General features: G+C 49.1%; 1 protein-coding gene across 4 annotated transcripts in view; it reads right to left on the bottom strand.

The window, feature by feature from the left end:
- Kif6 (kinesin family member 6) overlaps positions 1-21,626 on the bottom strand; it is a 250,021-nt gene that overhangs the window by 49,919 nt on the left and 178,476 nt on the right. For all 4 annotated transcript variants that reach the window (XM_070023833.1, XM_070023834.1, XM_070023835.1 and 1 more), the window contains exon 14: positions 8,189-8,297. In XM_070023833.1, coding sequence (XP_069879934.1) covers positions 8,189-8,297 — 109 coding nt within the window. The remainder of the gene's footprint in view (positions 1-8,188; positions 8,298-21,626) is intronic.

Raw genomic sequence — 21,626 nt, 5'->3', positions numbered from 1 at the left:
AGATCTCAGCCTCCTGAGTAGCCACTGTTGCCTGGCTTGATTTCAGTTGTTGTATAATGCAACTAAGTATTCTTTTATTTTATTTTTTGGTGGTATTAAGAATTGAATCCAGAGATTTATGCTTGCTGTGCCAACAGCACTGATTATTTTTGAACTAGGTTCTCAGCAGGTACCTGGATTGTGATCTTCCTATTTACATTTCCCACAAAGGTAGGAAAATCTTGTCCAGTTTGGTTGAAAAGGGTTCTCATGAACTTTTTGGCCAAGCAGGCCTGGAACTGTGATCCTCAGATCTGTCTCTTAAGTAGCTAGAGTTAGAGGCATGAGCTACAAGCATCTGGCTTTTCTTTGGGGTGGGGGATAAGGATTACAGGGTTTTGAACTGTGCTTGCTGGGCAAGCCTTGTGCTTGCTGGGCAAGCATTCTATCATTTGAGTCATATCCCAAGACCTTTTTGCTCTAGTTATTTTTGAGATAGGATCTTGCCCTTCAGTCTGGCCTCGGATAGCTATCTTTCTATTTCTAGTAGAAGATATTCCTCATGCACAGCTGGGGTTATGGATGTGGTCCAGTATGCCTGGAAGGTTATGCCGTAATGAACCTCACTGACTTTCCCCTCAGCTGTGGCCTCAAGCGGTGATCCTTTTGATTTTTGCTTCTTGAGTAACTGAGATTACAGGCATGATCACTATGCTCAGTCTGGATTTTATGGCTAAATAGTATTATTTTAAACAATATATTTTCCTGATTATAAAGTGACACAATGCCAGACACAAGTGGCCCATACCTATAATTCTAGCTAATCAGGAGGCTGAGATCTAAGGATCACAGTTTGAAGCCAGCCTAGGCAAGAAAGTCTGTGAGACTCACCTCCAATTGACCAGCAAAAAGCTGGAAGTGGAGCTGTTGGTTTAAGTGACAGAGCATTAACGCCGAACACAAAAGCTCAGGGACAATGCCCAGGCCTGAGTTCAAGCCCCAGGACTGGGACAGACACACAGGCACCTAGACACACAGGCACCTAGACACCCAGACACCCAGACACCCAGACACATACACACACACACACACACACACTCAGTGATATATCAGAGAATGGCAAATCATGGGTGGTCACAAGCAAATCCAGAGCACTGCCCGGTTCTTTAAATAAAGTTTTATTGGTACAGAGCCACAGCTGTCCATTTGCATCTTGTCTATGGCTGCTTTCATGTTCTGGCAGCTGAGAGTGGAGTAAATGGGCTGCGGACTGCATGACCTACAAAGCTGAGAATAGCTACTATATGCTGACTCCTCTTTAGAGATGATGACCAGACCAGATTTTGAAAGTGCAATGTAAGGGAAAAAAGCCCTGCAGAAATGGAGGGAGGAAGGAGGAGCAACTGCAGGCACCGTTGCTCAGCAGACACTATGTGAAAAAGGAACTATGACACTTGTGGGCAGGGACGGGATGGGGGAAACTGAAGGAAAGCAAAGGAAGGGGCAACATTGTCGGAAAAGAATTGCACTCGTTACCTGACTTACAAAATGGTGACCCCCCCTGTACAACACCCTAATAACAATGAAATGATATTAAAGGGAGAACCAAGTCCTAATAATCCCCTATCTACAGAGAAACACATTTTGATATGTCTTTTTTCAAGCCAGTTTCTGTAGTGTGAGATAATGTTACATATATGAACTTTTGTGTCCTGATTCTTTTTTTTTTTTTTTTTTGTTGGTTGTGGGGCCTGAACTCTGGGCCTGGGCACTGTCCCTCAGCTCTTCAGCTCAAGGTTAGACCTCTACCACTTGAGCCACAGCGCCACTTCCGGCTTTTCCTGCTTATGTGGTGCTGAAGAATTGAACCCAGGGCCTCATGCATGCAAGGCAAGCACTCTACCACTGAGCTACCTTCCCAGCCCTGTGCTGATACTTTCTACTTGGCTCTGCTGCTAGTAACTCATCTTTGATGACCCATCAGGGGGTTATGTTGGCGCTTAGTCCATGAGCCCTGTGGGGCTTAAACTCAGGGCCTGGGATCTGTCCCTGAGCTTTTGCACTTAGGGCTAGTACTCTACCACTTTGAGCCACAGCGCCACTTCCAGTCTTCTGGTGGTTCCTTAGAGATGAGAGTCTCCTGGACTTTCCTGCCCAGGCTGGCTTTGAATTGCAATTCTCAGATCTCAGCCTCTTGAGTAGCTAGGATTACAGGGTGTGAGCCACTGGCGCCTGGCCCATTTCTACTTTTAATCATGTGTCTGTGAGATGTCCAGGCTCTTGCCCAGCCCTGGGCTGGGGAAACAGGGGGTTATTACAAAGTGACTTCTTACAAAATGGGAGTAGCCTTCCTTTTCCCGGGGGATGCGCTAGGCTGGCTCACAGCTGACCAAGGGGGGGCAGGGCCTGCACTAGGGATGCTGAGCCTGGGGACGAGGCAGGGGAGGCCCTGCCCCAAACCACTCCTTTCAGAGTGTCCCTAGCTGTGCAGATCACTCTGGGGAGAGGGGCTTATTGGGTGCCCTTCCTGGGCAGATACCAGCTATCCATTGCCCAGACTCTTGGGGCAAGGGCTGGGCCTGGGTGGGGAGAAGGACAGCAGTGAACAGAGTGCCCTGGCTGAGTTTCCTGGGACACTGTGTGCTGGGTGGGCCCAGTGTGACACTGGGATGGATGTAGTGTCACTGGCTTCCGGTGCACTGTCACTGGCTTGCGGTGTACCGGCTGTCCATTCTCCTCTCCCCATCTCCGGGAGCTCCATAGTCTCCTTTGCAGATTCTCCTTCGTCAGCCTGGCCCTTGAATGTTGGCGATCCCAGGGCTGTGTGTCCAGGCTGGGACAGGATCTGGGCTTGGGCGCTGTCCCTGATCTCCGTGTTTTGCTTCAAGGATAGTGCTCTACCGCTAAAGCCATAGTGCCACTTCCGGCTTTTTTTCTGTGATTAATTGGATATAAGCATGTCACTGACTTTCCTACCCTGGCTGGTGTCAAAGCACAGGCCTCCAATCTCAGCCTCCTGGGTAGCCACTCGGGCCTTGCAACGATGTCAATTTTTCATAGAACTTTCCCTTATCTTTCCTCATCAGAGAGGAAGTCAGAAGATGATATTTTGACATTTCTTTCATCTGCAAACCAACACAGGGCACCTTGGTGGCTGCTTGTGTGTGTGTGTGTGTGTGTGTGTGTGTGTGTGTGTGTGTGTGTGTGTGTGTGTGTGTGTGTGTGTGTGTGTGTGTGTGTGTGTGTGTGTGTGTGTGTGTGTGTGTGTTGGGTACTAGGGCTTGAACTTAAGAGCCTGGTGCTTCCATTTGGCTTTTTCATTCAAGGCTAGCACTCCACCACTTGAGCTACAGCTATACTTCCAGCTGCTGCTATTTCATTGGGAGGAAGATCATGCTTTCCTGTTTTTTCTTCTCCTCATCAAGATGGCGGCCCTGGCATTTCCGCCCTGACTCTCAGGGAGCTGTGGCTGTGTCTTCCTACTTGTAGGAAGCTACCTGTTCTCTCAAGCCGTGCTCCTGGCCAGGCAATGTCAAATGTGTCAATTCTCAAACAAAATAAGAGGTTTTGTAATACTATTTTTGTGTCTGGCACCATTTAAAAAACTGTGGGGGAGGCCAAGAAGATCCTAATCTAATCTCTGTTCTCAGAGTTCATAATTGTAGTTCATCAGACAAGGTATAAGTACAAAAATACAAATGGAAAAATAGTAAAGGTTAAGATCCACATCTTCTACAAAGCAGGGAGCTCCTATTTGTCATGGGTGTTATTTCCAGATGGTGCCTGAGGTTTCTCTCCATGCTGGGCCTGGTTTTCCTGTTGGTTTTAGATTGCTGTTCTATTCTATGTTGGATGGATCCAACTGAGTGAAGGGGCTCTTTTTCTCGCTTTAGTTAACATTATCAATGCCTTTATTGCCAACTGTAGTTAATCTCCCTGTTCATTTCTTCTTTTGTTATTTAATGGGACTCTGTGTCTGTAGGATTCGGTTTCTCCCACAAAGGAGGGTTCACTGTGCTTTGCTTGGGCACTGATATTTGCCAAGCACGGGGCCAGCAGCCTCTCTTTGTATTATTACACACGAAGGATGAGTCATGCCTACAAAATGCAATGATTGTGATCTGTAATTGTCCTCTACCGAAAAATCCTGCTTAAAAACTGGCTTGCCTGCTGTGGGGCGTGGAAGGGCAAATATCCTATTAGCGCGCCAATATCTTATTTCGGTTGTCACAGGCAGGAAACACAACTTCCCCCAGACTGTGAACCAGAGCTTGGGGATCCTGGAGATGCCTTGAGGCAAAGTTTACTGGGCGGGAGGGAGGGGATGAGGAAGAGCAGGAAAACCTCTCAATGAGGTACCTGCTATACATCCTCCATCCAGGTCTTGTATGTGGAGAAGGGAGGGAGTCAGAAGGGATTCTGGGCCACCGAAGTCCCTATGTTAGGGATTAGGATGTATTTTCTGTGGGATAGAGAAGGTTTTGTATGGTGGGGGTCATTAGTTCTAATCTCTCTTTTGGACATGTTTACAACATGTCACCATTACTAGATGTGAGGAGAAGGGAGTAAAATGGGAGGCCAGGCTGATGGGTCCCGGGAGCTCAGGACCCACAGAAAATCGAGATCTCACATAGAGTCTTATCAACCTAGTGAGGAGGCCATCACCAGCCAAGGCCTTCTTCTGTGGTCCCTTGTCCATATTGCCATGATGGGCAAGTCCTCGTATAGACCTCGACATGGGTCCTCCTTGCCACTAGGGGGAGCTAAAGAAATGGTGTGGAAGGGGTTGGGATCCATGGAATGACATTGCTCCCTAAAAGACAGCATGGGGGCTGGGAAGGTGGCTCAGTGGTACAGTGCTTGCCTTGCATGCATGAGGCCCTGGGTTGATTCCTCAGCACCACATAAGCAGAAAAAAAGCTGGAAGTGGCGCTGTGGCTCAAGTAGTAGAGCACTAGCCTTGAGCTGAAGAGCTGAGGGACAGCGCCCAGGCCCAGAGTTCAGGCCCCATGACAGACCAAAAAAAAAAAAAAAAAAAGACAGCATGGAAGTGGCCTTATTTTGACACCTGCTATTGGGACACTGGTTGTACAGGGTTGTTACATGAGGACATTTGTCTCTTGGTTCTCTGCTATGCATCTCCATGGGTGCAAACAAAAGAACCAGTCTTGAGGAAAGGGTAAGTTCTGAGTTAAACCCTTTTACCCCGGGGAACCAGAGTCCTTTAATGAGTGGTAGGGGAATAACAGTACACAGATGTGGGAATTTTAAAAAACATATGTGGGCTGGTTTTGTGATTTTTCATTCGATTTTAAAACACTGATTTACTGTGAGGAAGACCTCTTTTCAGAGAAGAGCTCTCTTTCTCTGCAAGAGTGAGAGAGGATGAGACTCATGAATTCTCTTATACAGTGGCCATAAGAAAGAAAGGGCCACCTTATTTGCAGTACATTCTGTGTGAACTTGTTTAAACTACAAGCACAGGATGTCAGGACTGTAATGAACTCGAGAAAAGATGGCGGTGTGCTGAGAAATCTGGTGAGCGCATGGCCCTGTCTGGTCTCTACTCACTTCCACACTGGATACAGACCCAAACTCAGATACAAACCCAAACGGCAATTTTAGACAAAGAAAGATGAAGTATGTTTTCCCTACAAGTGGTTCTTAAACTCGAGCTAGTAAAATTTTTTTTTTTAATCTGTAAAGTTTTGAGGATTCTACTTCAGAGATTCTGGATTTCAATGTCTCTGGACACTGTCAACACCAGGGGTTTCGAAATCTGCCAGTTAGGGGAATCTATTATTATTTTTTTAATGGGCTGCTCAGGTCTCACCTAATTAAATCAGAATACCTGAAGAGTTGGGCCCAGACCTGATAGGGTTTAAAGCTCCAGGGGTCATTTTAATAGGAAGCCAGGATTAATGAGTCATCAAGGGTAAGCTATGAAGCCTCTGGCCTGGGAATGTTGGAAGCCTCTTTGGATGTCTTCAAGGATGAGGCAGTTGGCTTCTACTTACCAGACTTTGCTTTGAACAGCCAAGAAAGATATCCTGTGCTAGTGCATCCAACTGGCTATACCTAAAATGCATGGCTTACCATGCAGGCGCAGGTCTGCAAAACCCCTGGACCCATGCGTTAAGATTGGTGCTGTGTGCACAGAATCACTTTCCTACAGAGAGCATCTTCAGCTTTGACCAGACTCACTTTATCTCCTGCCCATGCCCTGGTTTCTTTCATGTGCTCTTCCATTCCTCTTTATTCTCCTGTCCTGCTCCCACACTTTTGCTTGCATGTTGTAGTTTTGTGTGCACACATCTGTGCATTATAGCAACTGCGTTCCTACATGGCACTGTGATCTATTCTTGTTGGCATGCAGACATTGAACCCACTGTGTCCATCAGCTGCATCTTGATCTATGGGCTCCCCTATTATTTTACCTGCTTAGCTAGCGACCGGCACCCCCAATGTGTCTGACTCTCTTCAGCTCCTGGTAGTGCTGCCATGAGATGCCATATATCTATATATCTATATCTGCTTATGTATATGTGCCCTTGTGATTGTCGATGAGGGCATCTTGGGACATCTATCCCAATGTGGAATGGCAAGGTTGCAGGGGTGCGTGGACTTGCTTAGACTGAGAAGGGCTGGACTGCTGTCCAGGACTGCTGTCCATCTGTCACCATCCCCGCAGAGCCCCATTCCCCACCTTCTCACAGCCCAGGGCTTCAGCGCCCTGTGCTGTCTGTCCTTCCTTCTTCTTCTCGTCCGCCTTCTTGACCCTCTCTGTGGCAGCCGTGTGACACGGCTTATCATTCACAAGTCTTCAAATTTCCCAGGGCAGGCCCACCTCGAGTTGTTTTCTATTCATGCCTCCTTCCAAGGGTCAACCCCTCTGAGTTCTTGGCTCCAAAACCACTAGTCTGCAGGAGGCCTTGCTGCCCCAGCCTGACCCTGAGTTTCTCTACTTCCCTTGCCCCTGGCTTGCTTCCACGATCTACTATCTTGGCCAATTCTTCCCTTTTTTTTTTTCTTTTAAAAATGTTTTTCATCTAACGTGAACTTTTTGGACACCTTTTTTTTTTTTTTTTCAGTGTTGGGATGAAATCCCAGAGCCTCCCACGCACCAGGCCAGGGTTCTAACCGTTAGCCACACCTCTGGTCCAAAAACACATTATTCATATTTGGTCTCTGCTCCTTTGATTCATTCTAATTCAACTTGGATGGTCCTCTTGTGGACAGATCTACATGCAGGCCTCCCTCCCTCCCTCCCTCCCTCCCTCCCTCCCTCCCTCCTTCCCTCCCTCCATCTGACATCACTATATGCCTCTCCTTATGCCGTCCTCCCTCTTGGCTCTCAAGAAGTTGTTATCTCCTGCTTCTCCCTTCTCTGTCTGCTTCCTCTTTCCTTTCTTGTACCTTTCCTTTAAAGTCACCTCCTCTGCTGTTTGGATCTAGACCTCCACAAGTCCGTTCTTGAGAGCTCAACAACTTCCCAGCCTTCCTTGAATTGTCATTTAAAGACACGACCCCCAAACACAGATCACCTTTCAGTTCAACAAACTGGTCTTGAAAATTTGCCAGGAGAGTTCCACTGAGACCCGGAGTTGGAGGCAACTCATTGCCAGACTAGAACCCTTTCTTTTGAGTCCTAGATGACATATCTGACAGTCTGATTGTAACAGTTGGAGCATATGCCTCTAATTCACAGACTAGCTAGGACACATTACAGATCTGCTTTTCTTTTCTAAAGTGGTCCAGAACCCGGCCTTGCTTGATAACACCACCACCAGCAGACGCCGTCTGCTCTGGTGGAGGAGAATGCCCCAAAGGCCTCTGGGTTACAAGATGTGCATTCATGTTGGCTAAAATGTGTTGGGGCTCTTTGTCCAGCGGAGCTGCTGGGCCTGGAGTTCTGAGACTAGAGTTGGCCCGTAAGTGTTCTCTTTCATCTTCTGAGCAGATGAGGACTCACGATGTTGTGATGTGAAAGTGGGATAGAGTTTCTGCCACCACCCTCTCCCTCAAGTTGCTTAGTCCAGTGGTACAGGGGTGATGAGGCTCCCCCACGTGAAAGATGTGTCTCCGTGAAGCCACAGGGACCGCGTGCCTTTCCTGCAGAAGGGAGGCTGACCCAGTGGGGAAGGGCCGGTAGTAGATTTCCACCATGGCTGAGCCTTGGGGTACCAGCTGCTCTCAGAGCCTGCCTTACCTCTGCTTTAGAATCTGTTTGTTGTCATCCACGGTAACGCTGTCAGCGTGGTCCCTCTTGAAGATCTCAAAGGCCTCCTGGCGTCCTAGTGACATTTCCTCTCTCATCCCTGTTCAGAGACATAGGGAAGTGGCCTTAGTCACGGCATAAGGATCTTATTAATTTCATTGTCATTGCAGTCAGACCACAGAGCCAGTCCTGGCTCCAAGAGGCCCACAGCAGAGTTAGGTTCTGGACAGACAGGTGGCCCTGGGCTTGTCCAGCTGGCCGCCAACCTACCCGGGAGGCCCTTGCAGTGGTACCCGCGGAACCCCACAGGGCTGGGCCTGCAGGGCCACGGCTATTGACTGGCAGCGAGTGGGGTTTGGAATGTCTGGCCAGAGGAAATGAAAACCAGAGCGCCAGGCCCCGGATTGCCGAGAACATCTGTGAATGTACTTTCTGCCATTCTTCAGGGCCGCACCTCTCTTTTTCCTGTTTTGCCCCAATTTGCTTTTCTGTTAAATTTCATCCCAAATTTCCAGGCATTATAATCCAGACAGAAAGACAGAAATCTAAACAGTTCTACTCTTTTTTTTTTTTTTTTTGTCAGTCATGGGGTTTGAATTCAGGGCCTGGGTGCTGTCTCTGAGCTTTATTTATTTATGTTTTTCTCAAGGCGAGCACTCTACCACTTTGAGCCACAGCACCACTTCTGGTTTTCTGGTGGTTAAGTGGAGGTAAGAGTCTAACAGACCTTTCTGCCCAGGTTGGCTTCAAACTATGATCCTCAGATCTCAGCCTCCTGAGTAGCTAGGATTATAGGCATGAGCCACCGGCACACAGCTGAAAAGTCTACACTTTTTTTTTTATTATGAAAATACCATACAGAGGAGTTACAATTACATGGGCAAGATAATAAGTATATTTCTTATCAAGCATTGTTGTTTCCTCCTTTGTTTCCCCTTCCTATCCCTTCCTATATCCTGCCCCCACTCCAATATCCACCCCCTTCCCCGGTGGTTTTTGACATAACTACTTGTACATCTCATTGTTGCAATGGGTCCACCTGTACCCCTATTAAATGATTTGTTTTATCCCATCCCCTCCACAAATTATACCAACATCAAATACAGTGAAAGCAGGGGTTATATCGTGGTGGAGGGACATACAAAGCAACAAAGAAATCATAAATATGTTAGAAACAATCATATGAAAGTAAAAAAAATTTGAATACTTATCTTGGGGTTCATTTCACCTAACATCAACATATCTGACCTTTTCTGCTTGTCTCAGACATGTACTAGTTATTACAAATAAGGGAAACCATGGGGCCTAGGTTTCTTTGGGCCTGGCTTACTTCACTTAATATAATTTTTTTTCCAAGTCTTTCCATTTCCTAACAAATGGGGCAATGTCATTCTTTCTGATGGAGGTATAGAGTTCCATTGTGTATATATACCACATTTTCTTGATCCATTCATCTACTGAGGGGCATCTAGGTTGGTTCCATGTCTTAGCTATGGTAAATAATGCTGCAATAAACATAGTTGTGCTGGTAGCTTAAATTTTTTAATTTTTTAAAAATTCTACCCTTATTCTCCATGTAGGGATTCATACTTGCTTCTCATGGTTGGCCAAGAATACTGGTTTTTATCTAGGACTTAGGTTCCCAATCGTAAGCCCCAATGTTCATATCTGGCCTTAATACCTGGTATTTGTTATTTGACACTACTGCCCAACCCTCACTGCTGAGTCTGGTTCGGAGTTCAAATTCTAGACCACCCCTGCACCAGGACCTCCTCCTCACATATCCATGACAAGGGTCAGTGTGGCAGATGCCTGGGTCCCTCAGTGAAAGCCGTGCTCCTGGCTCACATCCTCAGAAATCCACAGGGTCTTTCTTGATGCTCTGTGCCTTTTGAGATTGTTTGCCTGGGAGGCCATGTTTTCACCCAACAGCCCTGCTTCTCTCTGGAAAGTCAGCCTTAGCTGACTGTCACCAGCTCCCTAAAGCTTTCTGAGGCCCAAGCAGACTGAATCCTCCTCCCTCCACTAATTGTATTACTCCTGCTCTAGGAGACAAGTCACCGCACATAATAATCCCTACTGGTGAAGGTAGAGAGGGTGTGTGTGTGTGTGTGTGTGTGTGTGTGTGTGCATGTGTGTGTGTGTGTGTGTGTGTGTGTGTGTGTGTGTGTGCGTCCCTTGCTTAATGGCTGCCATTTGGAATATGTCTTTTAAGTGGCCTGGTGAAGGTAGAGAGGTGTGTGTGTGTGTGTGTGTGTGTGTGTGTGTGTGTGTGTGTGTGTGTGTGTGTGTGTTTGTGTGTGTGTGTGTGTGTGTGTGTGTGTGCGTCCCTTGCTTAATGGCTGCCATTTGGAATATGTCTTTTAAGTGGCCAGGACCAGGGATGACTAGATGTGATGATGGCTCAGTTGAATCCACAGGAGCACAGATCAGGGCTAGTGGTGCTCACCAGAAGGCCTGGGGCTCCAGAGACACACTCATGTGGACCTCATCCAATAACCTCTCCTCCCTGGAAAAAAACCCGCTGAGTCCCAGCTCTGAGCCTCTGCATGAGGAGCTGGAGCGACCCATCTGACACCAATTTGATGATTCCTGGGATAAAAATAGCACCATGGAGAATGTCTGAATGGTGAGACACACAATGACACTCCACCCTTTCCCAATCAGAAGCAAATGGGCACGGCTCACGTCTGTCTCCACATCTGTCCTGCACACTTCCCCAATCTAGCAGGACTTGGGAATGATTGATATGGAACCTGGATGTAGGAGACATTTGCAAGGCACATTCCGTACCCCCCCATCCCCTGCAGAGCTCATCAGGAGCCCAGGGACACATTTTCTACCTTCTCTCTGTTCCCAGTCCCTGTCCAACTGTAGTGATGCATGCTTTTGTGGAATAATAAAATAACAACAGCGGGTGGGAGGCACGAGTCTGTCTGGGATACAATTAGGGAAGAGGAAAGCCCCACATACTCTCCACCAGAGCCTGCCTGTGGGGTTCCCCAGCCGTCTCACAGAGGAGATGATGAGAAAGAAGGTTCTACCAGCCAGGGAGTGGCAGTGGGAAAATGGCCTCTCCTCCTTCAGGCTCTGCTTCCCTGAGGTACACAGCAGGTGCAGAATGGATGTGTAGAGCACAGAGAAGGAGGTGCAGACACAAATGCCCTTGTGATTGCGTTTTACAGAATCGAAGTCTGCAGCCAGCAAGCAGCACAGTAGTATACACACACATCCCAGTGTGCAAAACGGAGTGTGGTAAAGGTACACCAGAAGTATTGAACACTTCTGGTAACTGACAAAAGACACTCGGGGGGTCCTGCAGTGCCATGGACTGTCCCTTCTCCCACTGTCATGGAGGGCCGGTTCTGGATCTGAGATTGCTCGTGGGCACCACAGGGCCATGGACATGGGATGATGGCTGTGATCCTAGCCACTGGCTTCCCGAGTGTCCGTTGAGGGTAGCCAGGATGAGGCGGCTGGTCTTGGCCCTAGTTTGAAGGCAAAGAGGTAAAGCAAGGCCTGGATGCCTACAGAGACTTCCTGGAAGACCAGCATGTGGAGCAAGAGGCCGAGGGTCTGCAGAGAGAGGCCCGAGGGAAAGACTCAGCCCCATCTCCCCCCTTCTACCCCTGGCCAGCCTCCTTGTGCTTGCTTGCAGCCTACATCCTGCTCTTTTGAGATTATACAAGAGCTCACCCTCTGTTTGGAGTTGCCTACAGAATTAATGCAAGGCCTTTTCATAGACTTTATAGAGTTATCTCTGCTTCCTTTTCCCTAGGAGAACGGAGAGCCCTCCAGTCCTGAAGCACACATTGTACACGTCAGGAAGAGAATGAGCAGGAGGAGCAGAAAGAGTAGTTGAAAGCTCACCTTGCTAATGAGACAGTCATCTGTTTATTTTCTTCCCTCCAGAATTGTTTATTTATCTTATGTGAGTCGGGAGGCAGGTGACAGAAATGCAAAACTGAACAAGAAGATTAAAGCTTTCATCCTGGTGTTTACAGAGTTCAGAGAAAGAAGGGTGAACAACAAATAACCACACTCTGCTTGTGATAGGGATGCCCAGGGAGGGAGCCGAGGGGAGAGCGGGGCAGGAGAGCGATCTCTGTCAGGGAGACAGGGAGAAGGCTGCAGGGAGGAAGGAGCCTCTGGACTGCATTGCGAAGGACTCTGAAGGCTGTCAGGTGGAGAGGAAGTGGAGCTCCCAGGTTGGGGTGGGCAGGGGAAGTGTGAATTAAAAAGAAAATGACGCTAATCTAGGTGGTCCTGCCACCTAGATTATGACCTAGATAATGACCTTGGAAACCAGGTGCTGGTGGCTCATGCTTATCATCCTAGCAGTTGAAGAGGCTGAGACCTAGAGGATCACGGTTTGGGACCAGTCCAGGCAGAAAAGTCCAAGAGACTCTTATCTTCAAAAGACTCATCACAGGACCATTTAAAAGCTACTACAGGAGATCCCTCCAAACCCAACACGACATTGCACATTGAGTTGTTAGGTTGGTTGGAAAATATTTACAGGTCTCAAGAGTGTAATCTTTTCGGCATTGATTCAAGAGCATGTAGACAGAAAGGGCAATGAGCAGGAACTTTCAAATCTTGCTTTGGATCTCTGCAAACACTGGGAGTCCAGATTCGTATGTGTTGGTGCTTTATGAGTTTCTTCCCCTTCTTTTTTATTTTTTGTTGGTCGTGGGGCCTGAACTCTGGGCCTGGCTCCTGTCCCTCAGCCCTTCAGCTCAAGGCTAGCACTCTACCTCTTGAGCCACAGCGCCACTTCTGGTTTTCTGGTGGTTTATTGGAGATAAGAGTCTCATAGTCTTTCCTGCCCAGGCTGGCTTTGAACCATGATTCTCAGATCTCAGCCTCCTGAGTAGCTAGGACTACAGGCGTGAGCCACTGGTGCCCAGCTATTTACGAGTTTCTTAATGCTCCATTTCTTAATGCTCCATTCCCCCCCCCCCCACTCCCCATCCTACAATTCTGTCCCTTATTTTGCTAAAGAGTATAATCCAGTACCTTTGGAAGCTCTTTCCACCCGAACGCAGGGTCCCATGGAAACTAAAAGGCAAGGACAAAACATGGGAGTGGAGAGTTGCCGGTGCCGCCGTGGGGCTGATTTCCTTTAGCTGGCCCCTGTGGGCCCGAGCTTAGTTTCCTGGCGGTTCCCAAACAATTTACTGCTGCTTAAGCTATTGCTTAAAAGTGGACAGAGGTGAAATGATGGAGGGCTGTGGTATTCAGGCTAAACAATGGTTTCCCAGTCATAGCCAAGGACCTATTTTCTTTGGGAGACATTCACTCAATGCTAGGCCTTGGGTTCTCTCTGAGTGCAGAAGAAGAGAGGGAGAAAAGATAACCAGTGGGGTGGGGGGGGGAAGGTGGCCAGAGAGGGGGGCTTGGAACACAGGCTTGAGAGGACTCAGAGCTGGGTGGGGGAGGTGTTCAGCGCTCGGACGGCGGGGCAGGCTGCACAAGGGAGGATACTCACACTGTCTCTGACTTGATGGTGACAACATTTGAAATGGAAGGTAGGGAGATGGCTTGGATATTGCCACGTGAGAATGCAGGGGAGGAGGGCAGGAGTGGGCAAGGAGAGAGGGTGTAGATTATTGTGTGGAACCTGATACAGTTCCATACACATGGGGATTTCTCAGTAAGCGTTGGTGAAATATACAAAAATATCCTCACGAAAATCAGAAGACAGTGCTGTCCCTGTGTATAGGGGGAAGTTAGGATGACCAAATGCTGGGAGGAGGAGGAGGAGGAAGGAAGAATTTGGAGGAGAGATGAGACAGAGCTGGGGGACAAAGGGCCAACCTATCAAGGCATACTGGGCAGGAAACATGGAGCTAGGGACAATATGAGGATCGGAGGCAAGTCAGTGATCCAAGATGGATGTCCCCAGGGCTAGGAAGAGGGAAGAAATGATGGCTATGGCTAGAAACTCTGGGGGCAAAGGGCCATCAACAGCATCTCGTATGGACAACAAAAGATTCATAGACTGAATGAATGCAGGGACAGGTGGGGCTAAAGGCACGTAGCAAGAGAAACACACCATCCCAAGAGGGAGATGAGAGGGACCTCTGAGGTTGGGTCTCACCTCCCTCTCGCTCCTGTGGGGCAGATGCTGCGATTCAGGAAGGAGAAGGGTCACAGGAGATTCACGAAAGCCAGGGCGAGTCCCCTGCTTCCTCCCGGCCCCGGGACACCTAGCCAACCATTCTCAGCATCCTCTGCCAGTGAGACTTGTCAGAATACCAGAGTTCTCGGAATGGCTCCACTGCCAATCGTCTGTGGCATCTACACTCTTCCTCTAACGGATAGCTTCCAGATGACTAAACACTGAGATGACAACGGGCATTTAATAATAGTTACTGCTGTCAACTTTCATCATTCCTGTGCCACCTGCCCTGTCCCCTTGGAGGCGGACATTGGAGGACTGCCCCCAGGCCCCCCCCAGCAGGGTCATAGCTCTGGATGCCTCTTGTGGTTCTGATTCAGTTGAAAGAGCCAGGAACAGCCAGCTGCAATGGAAGGGGTTGCTGGGTGGGTCTGGCAGGTGTGGAATCCGAGGATGAGGGGGAAGAATAAAAACCACTTAGCCACGGGCTAAAGTGACTGCAGATGTGAAGGCCAGAGATGGGATCTCCAGGGGTGGCCAAAGACGCTCATCTACCCCACTTCTGCTTTTGATGGACAGCTTTGAGGATGGGCTGTGGGGTTAAAGGCCCTGGGCTCGAGCTGGGGTATCACCTAGGCTGCAGGCCCTTGGGTTAGGACTTGCTTTGGGGTTTCCTAGCCACATGAAAGAGGTCCAAAAGAGAACCTTCAATTAGGAGATTCTCAAGGCTGGCTTGGGCCAGGCTGAAGCCCAGCAAGGCTTGGCAGGAGCTGTAGGGAGGAGAGCAAAGGGAAAATCTGAAGTGGAAAGCCACATAAACCTTAGGAGACCCGCCCAGTGGTGGTGGCACCGCATCTAAATAAATCAAATGGGTTCCTACTCTCAGTGCCAGAAATCACACTTCCCACCAGGGACCCACGGCAGGCACTCGGGTGCCCATAGGCAGGGCTGGGTGGGGTCAAGGGGGGCAGTGCTCAGGGTACGGTGTGTTTGTCCTCTGTCGGAGCAGCTATGTCCGACTCACAGTGTTGCCCTGAGCAGGTGAAGAAAGGCCTGGAAGGGCAGGAGAGTGGGCATGGGGCCTCCAAGGCGGTTTTCTCCTTTGAGTCATGGTGCAGTGGACATCAAGGCCAGCAGCAGAAAGCACTCATTTCCTCTCCTAGCCTCTCCAGAGATTGATTTTACCCATAGTCTCATTGAGGACCAAGTGCCCGTGTGGGCTGTCTAGAGAAACGGGTGGATAGACGAGCCTGGGTCATGTTGGCATTTCTGGGTTTTGGCGTGAGCTCAGGAACTTGGAGGCTGGTAACGTTTCCATTGAATAAGCTCGCACACCTCCGCTCTTGCTCCCATGCCCAACGGGAGCTCTTAAGTTTTTTTTTTTCCTGTTGATTTTAGTCCATAGATGTGGCCACACCCGAATGAGCCTGGGTGTCCGGTTCCAATGCCTACGATTTGGGTCCACCGTGGGCGTTTGTATGGTCTTGACTTTGTATGGGTGGAAGGGCAGTTCACGGACAGGTCCGCAGGGCAGGGAGAAAGCCTGCCTTCCTCTGGGGCTCATCCGGCAGGATCTGTGAGTTCCGGGCCATGACCTTACAAGGTCCCCTTGCTGGGCTGCCACTCCAAAGAGTCGAGTTCCACAGCAGTCTGTGCTTGGGGGACAGAGGCTAAAGAACTGGTGACAAGCTCTGAGCCCCCCCCCCAAAAAAAAGAGGAGACGAGGCCCCTTTCCTTCCCTGAGCTGGGGATGGATTCCACTGCAGTCTCAACGGTTCTTTGTTTTTAAATATGTGTTTTAAAAGAAAATTAAAAGTCAGGCACCAATGGCTCACGCCTGTAATCCTAGCTACTCAGGAGGCTGAGGTCTAAGGATCGTGGTTTTAAGCCAACCTGGGCACATAAATCTATGAAACTCTTATCTCCAAATAACTGGCAAAAAAGCTAGAAGGGGAGGTGTGGCTCAAGTGGTGGAGTACCAGCCTTGAGAGAAAAAGTAAAGGAAAAGCTCAAGGCCCTGAGTCCAACTCCCGCCACACACATACACACACACACACACACACACACACACACACACACACACACACACACACACACACACACACACACACACACACACACACACACACACACACACACACACAAATTGAAGATTTATAATTTGGCTCAGTAGTAAAAAATACCCCTTCTTTGAAATGCCTATGGATTTAAGCAAAATTCCATTTCCTATACTTGGAAGTAAGTATGAAGTAAAATGGGTTTAAATATGTTAATGTTACCTATTGAGGGGGGAAAAACTGGGGAAGATTTTGTGTGTATGTGTGTATGTGTGTGTGTATGCATGTGATAGGTCTTGCTCTGTTTTTTGGGGGGGGGTCCGGTCGTGGGGCCTGAACTCTGTCCCTCAGCTCTTCAGCTCAAGGCTAGCACTCTACCACTTGAGCCACAGCGCCACTTCCGGCTTTTTTCTTTTTGCTTACGTGGTGCTGTGGAATCGAACCCAGGGCCTCAGGCATGCAAGGCAAGCACTCTACCACTGAGCCACCTTCCCAGCCCGGAGGCCTCACGTTTGCTAGCTCATTGATAATCTCACTGGAGCCATGCTGGCCATTTTTCATGTCCAGTAACTGAAGTGGCAAGAGGCTAAAATGGACTCGAAGGCAGAAAGCAGCCAAGCTATAACACTGATGTTAGGTCTGTCTGACTCCAAAAACCTCTTTTTAAAATTTATCTTAAGGGGCTGGGAAGGTGGCTCAGTGGTAGAGCACTTGCCTTGCATGCCTGAGGCCCTGGGTTCGATTCTTCAGCACCACATAAGCAAAAAGAAAGAAGCCGGAAGTGGCGCTGTGGCTCAAGTGGTAGAGCGCTAGCCTTGAGCTGAAGAGCTGAGGGACAGCTCCCAGGCCCAGAGTTCAGGCCCCATAACCGGACCCCCAAATAAAACAAAAACAGAAGATCTGGGAAGTGCTGTGAGCTAGGGTGTGGACGGGAAGCCATCAGTGCATGGTAATCAGAAGAGTTAGAGATAGGAGCAAGTGGGGATACTGAGGTAAGCAATAGCTGACGTGGGGGAGCTGGTTGGCCCGGGAATGCAAGATGTCAGGTGGCAAAACAGGCGAGAAGGACCCAGGAGGTCCCCGGGTTCTCTGTGTGCTCTGCTTCCTGAGCCTCCAGAGGTGCTTCACCTAAGACATATCAATTGTCCACGTACCCAGGACTTTTCTTCCGTCAGATGGTGGCCAGGCCATCTGTCAACAAGTCCTGGCTCTCTGCTCCATTGAGACCCCTTTTCTAAATCAAGTCCACACTATCCTCGACTATACAATTTAATGTTGGAGGTGTGAACAGATCGAAGCTTCCATCCAAAAGCTAGAGAAACTCCTAGATGATGCGTTGAGGGTCTTGGTCATGAGGGACAGAGCAGGGGGGTGGGGAAGGGGAGGGCCATGGTCAGATGGCAGAGGGATTGCTCAGAGACTATTCCAAGGAACCAAGGGGAGGAACAGGAGGTGGAGGGAAGGGAGCTGGTGTCACCCTGCATAGGGGGCAGCATGGCAAGGGCCCTTTCATGCTGACCAGCCCGCCAGATCTAGGGCATGGCTGGAGATTGACTGGCAGGATCTAGAAGCTTCCCTCAGCTGCTAAGGGAACTAGGGACCCACTGCTAGGATGGGATCCACGCCCTGCTTGCCCAGGGTGCTCCTGGCAGAGGACAGCGGGAGCTATCGAGGGGTTCATCAGTGTTTCCTGATGATGGGATCAGACTGTTCTTCTGTAAGTTGGGCTCAGCAGGTGGGCAAAAGAGCTAGGATGTAGCATCAGAAGGCATGGCTCCAAGGGCCTGGCCATACAGCTTGGGGCCTATCTGCCACTGACAGTGCTCTCAGTCTTAGACTCCTCATTATACAATGGAGGACGTCAGGTGTTCTGCGTACGCCTCCACTTTAGAACTACCAGCTGTCTTCACGGCGATGTGGTTCCATGTCCACCTCACATCCCACCTCCCCACCCCTCACTCCACGTGCACCTGTGAGCTGAGGTGCCCAGAAAGTTGTACAGACTGCCAACAAGCTTTGGCCGACTGCAAGGATGAGCAAGAATCAGCTATCTCCGAGGAAACTGTTTTCCTTAAGAGTGCTTTTTGTGAAACTGTATATATCGCTCAAGCTCATTTCCCCCCCCCCCCCCCGCACGTATATTTTACAATAAAAATAAATAAAACAGGAGACGGCAGCCATGAATCATGGATTTAAGCTTCTGACAGAATGATGGAATAAACATGGAACACGCTATACCCAGTGAAAGTGTAAAAAATGAGTTATAATTATCATCGTAAGTAATAATGAGTCATCTGAAAACCCACCCGCAGCAAGCAGTGTGGCATGCTCGGACCGCTTTAATACAGTAGGAGGAATCTGACGGTGGTTACAAATGATGGGTTAGGAGAGAGCGTGTGGCTTGCGTGGCCAGGCTGGCTCCATGGTTTCTGCGTTCTCTGCTTCCCGACCACATGAGCCAGGCTCATTCCACAGGAACAACCTCATCTCATTGAGAAAGTCGAGGAGGCAGGCCAGGAGGCTCCCTCACCTTCCCAGGCCTGTGCCCACCACGGGGCTCTCATGGATACCAGCCCCCACCCCCCTCTCCTTGGGTAATAGTGCAACAGTCATCATCTTATCAAGAGCCAATCTTCTGTCCGGTCTGTAGTCCCCAGACTCCCTTCCCAACCTCTCTGCTTTCCTTAGTCCTTTTTTTTCTTATCTGAGCCATCCTCCTCTCCTCCTTGGGTTACTTCTACAAGCACAGAAAAACCGTATTTTACAAAGCCTTGGCTTTGTACTGGATATAGTTATTTGAAGGTAGGGACATGATAGGAGGTAAAAAACGTTCCCGCTCCCGAGCCTGGATTTCACGGGTGAGATAGAAGAAGAGGTTCTTATGTACGGTGAGGTGCTCAGGAGAATCCTCTCTGGACAGTGTGCTCGCCTCTCACCACCAGGATGGTTCCCCAAAGGGCATGCCAACAGGGTTTTCCACGTTCTCCATCAGAGAGGACCTCCTTTCCCATTCTCAGCCTAGTACACTTGCATTCATCCGCTTTATGCCACTGAAATGGTCCTTTGGGAACCCCACAGCCTCAACATCAAAACCCGAGGCTGGCTTCCTGTTTCTATTGGAGTTTTCAGAAATGGACAGAGCTGTGCTGTTAAGGTGGTGTATGCACACAGTGCTGGCCAGGGGGCCAAACGGCTGAGCCATCTTAGCATAAACCACGTGCCCTGACTCTTCCAGGTCCTCGTAGCCACGGTATCAAGGGCTCTTCACCTCCGTAGTCCCTGCGCTGGCCCTCTACCACGTGACATTCTCTTCCATCATGGTTTTCTGATTCAGTTAGAGGTTTCAGAGTGTGTTGGGACAGGTTGACCATTTATGTAGTGCATTTGGGCTGGGGTAGGACACACATAAACACTATTGCATTTTTAATGTGTGTGTATGTGTACTGGTACTGGGGCTTGAACTTGAAGTTTGAACTTAAGGATTGGGGGCTGTTTCTTAGCGTTTTTTTTTTTTTTTTTTTTTTTTTTTTTTGCTAGTCCTGGGGCTTGAATTCAGGGCCTGGGCACTGTCCCTGAGCTTCTTTTTTTGTTTTTTGTTTTTGGGTCTGGTCATGGGGCCTGAACTCTGGGCCTGGGTGCTGTCCCTCACCTCTTCAGCTCAAGGCTAGCACTCTACCACTTGAGCCACAGCGTCACTTCTGGCTTTTTTCTTTTTGCTTATGTGGTGCTGAGGAATCTAACCCAGGGCCTCACGCATGCAAGGCAAGCGCTCTACTACTGAGCCACCTTCCCAGTCCCCCTGAGCTTCTTTTGCTCAAGGCTAGCACTCTACCACTTGAACCACAGCACCATTTCTGATCTTTTCTGTGTATGTGGTACCTGAGGAATTGAACCCAGGGCTTTATGCATGCTAGGCAAGTACTCTACCACTAAACCATATTCTCAGCCCCTTCCTTTAGCTTTTTTGATCAAGCCTGGTGCTCTACCACTTGAGCCAAGGTTCCACATCCAAGTTTTTGGTGATTAATTGGAGATAAGAATCTTTTTTTTTTTTTTTTGGTCCGGTTGTGGGGCCTGAACTCTGGGCCTGAGCACTGTCCCTCAGCTCTTCAGCTCAAGGCTAGTGCCCTACCACTTGAGCCACAGCGCCACTTCCGGCTTTTTTCTTTTTGCTTATGTGGTGCTGAGGAATCTAACCCAGGGCCTCAGGCATGCAAGGCAAGCGCTCTACCACTGAGCCAACTTCCCAGCCCGGAGATAAGAATCTTATGGCCTTTCCTGCCTGGGCTGGTTTTGAACCACGATCCTTGGATCTCAGCCTCCTGAGTATCTAGGATGACAGGCGTGAGCCACTGGCACCCGGCTCCTTCTGCTTTCTTTGCAGACAGCAGTAACTCATGCGCAGCTTCTCTGTAGGAACTTGCACACACAGCATCTGACTGACTTCTTCACCCACTGGCTTCTTTTGGTGTGTGTTTTAAAATCCTATCTTTTCTTTAAGCCAGAAGTAGATAGTGACTAACCGTGCTAAGGCCACGGGGGTCCTTAATATCCCAAGTGGCAGGAAGAGGAGGAAGGAAGGAAAGAGGGGGCTAAAATAGCAGGATGAAGAGGAACCTGGAAGTGGTTTGCTTGAAAAGGAAGACTGGCATTCCTCTGTGGTAGAAAGTGCGCCCTGGCAGAGGGGTCGGGGCAGAGTGACTGCGGGCGGCTGGCGCGGGCTGGCTGGGGAGGTCTGCTCAGCTCCAAGCTGCCTCTCACTTCACTGGGCTCACTAATGAGTTTTAGGGGGTACCTTGGGCAGTAATTTACTCTTTGGACATAAAGAATACAAAGAGTGAGCCGGCTGAAAGCCCCTGCGGCTGGGCTTCCTCTTGTTACAAACAACCAGTCTTTGAACTGGTAATGATGAGTCATGGGGCTCCCGGTCTGGTGCAAAAGTGACTCATTTTAACTAAATTATCAGGCTCCCCTCCTCCCCATTACCAAATGCTATGATCAACCAAGAAAAAGATAATTTTGTTTTTTAAAAGGAACATTCTTATTACAAGAGCAGGAGGAGTAGAAAGAGCACCCTGTACTATGCTTTCCAGACGCATGGATCAAAGTCCAGCTCAGGCCTGGTGCAAGCCAAGCAACAAATTAAACAGTACAAATAAAATAAAATAAAATGGCACAGAAAGCAAAGGATCAGGAGAATTCATTTCAGAACTGATGCCCAGTCAGCCTCTGCAGACGACAGCACGGA

The sequence above is a fragment of the Dipodomys merriami genome, unplaced genomic scaffold (genome assembly GCF_024711535.1).
Source record: "Dipodomys merriami isolate MVZ:Mamm:240054 unplaced genomic scaffold, mDipMer1.0.p SCAF_16, whole genome shotgun sequence".
Lineage (NCBI taxonomy): Eukaryota > Metazoa > Chordata > Mammalia > Rodentia > Heteromyidae > Dipodomys > Dipodomys merriami.
The sequence above is the reverse complement of the archived record's forward strand: the minus strand, read 5'-3'. Positions and strand labels throughout refer to the sequence as shown.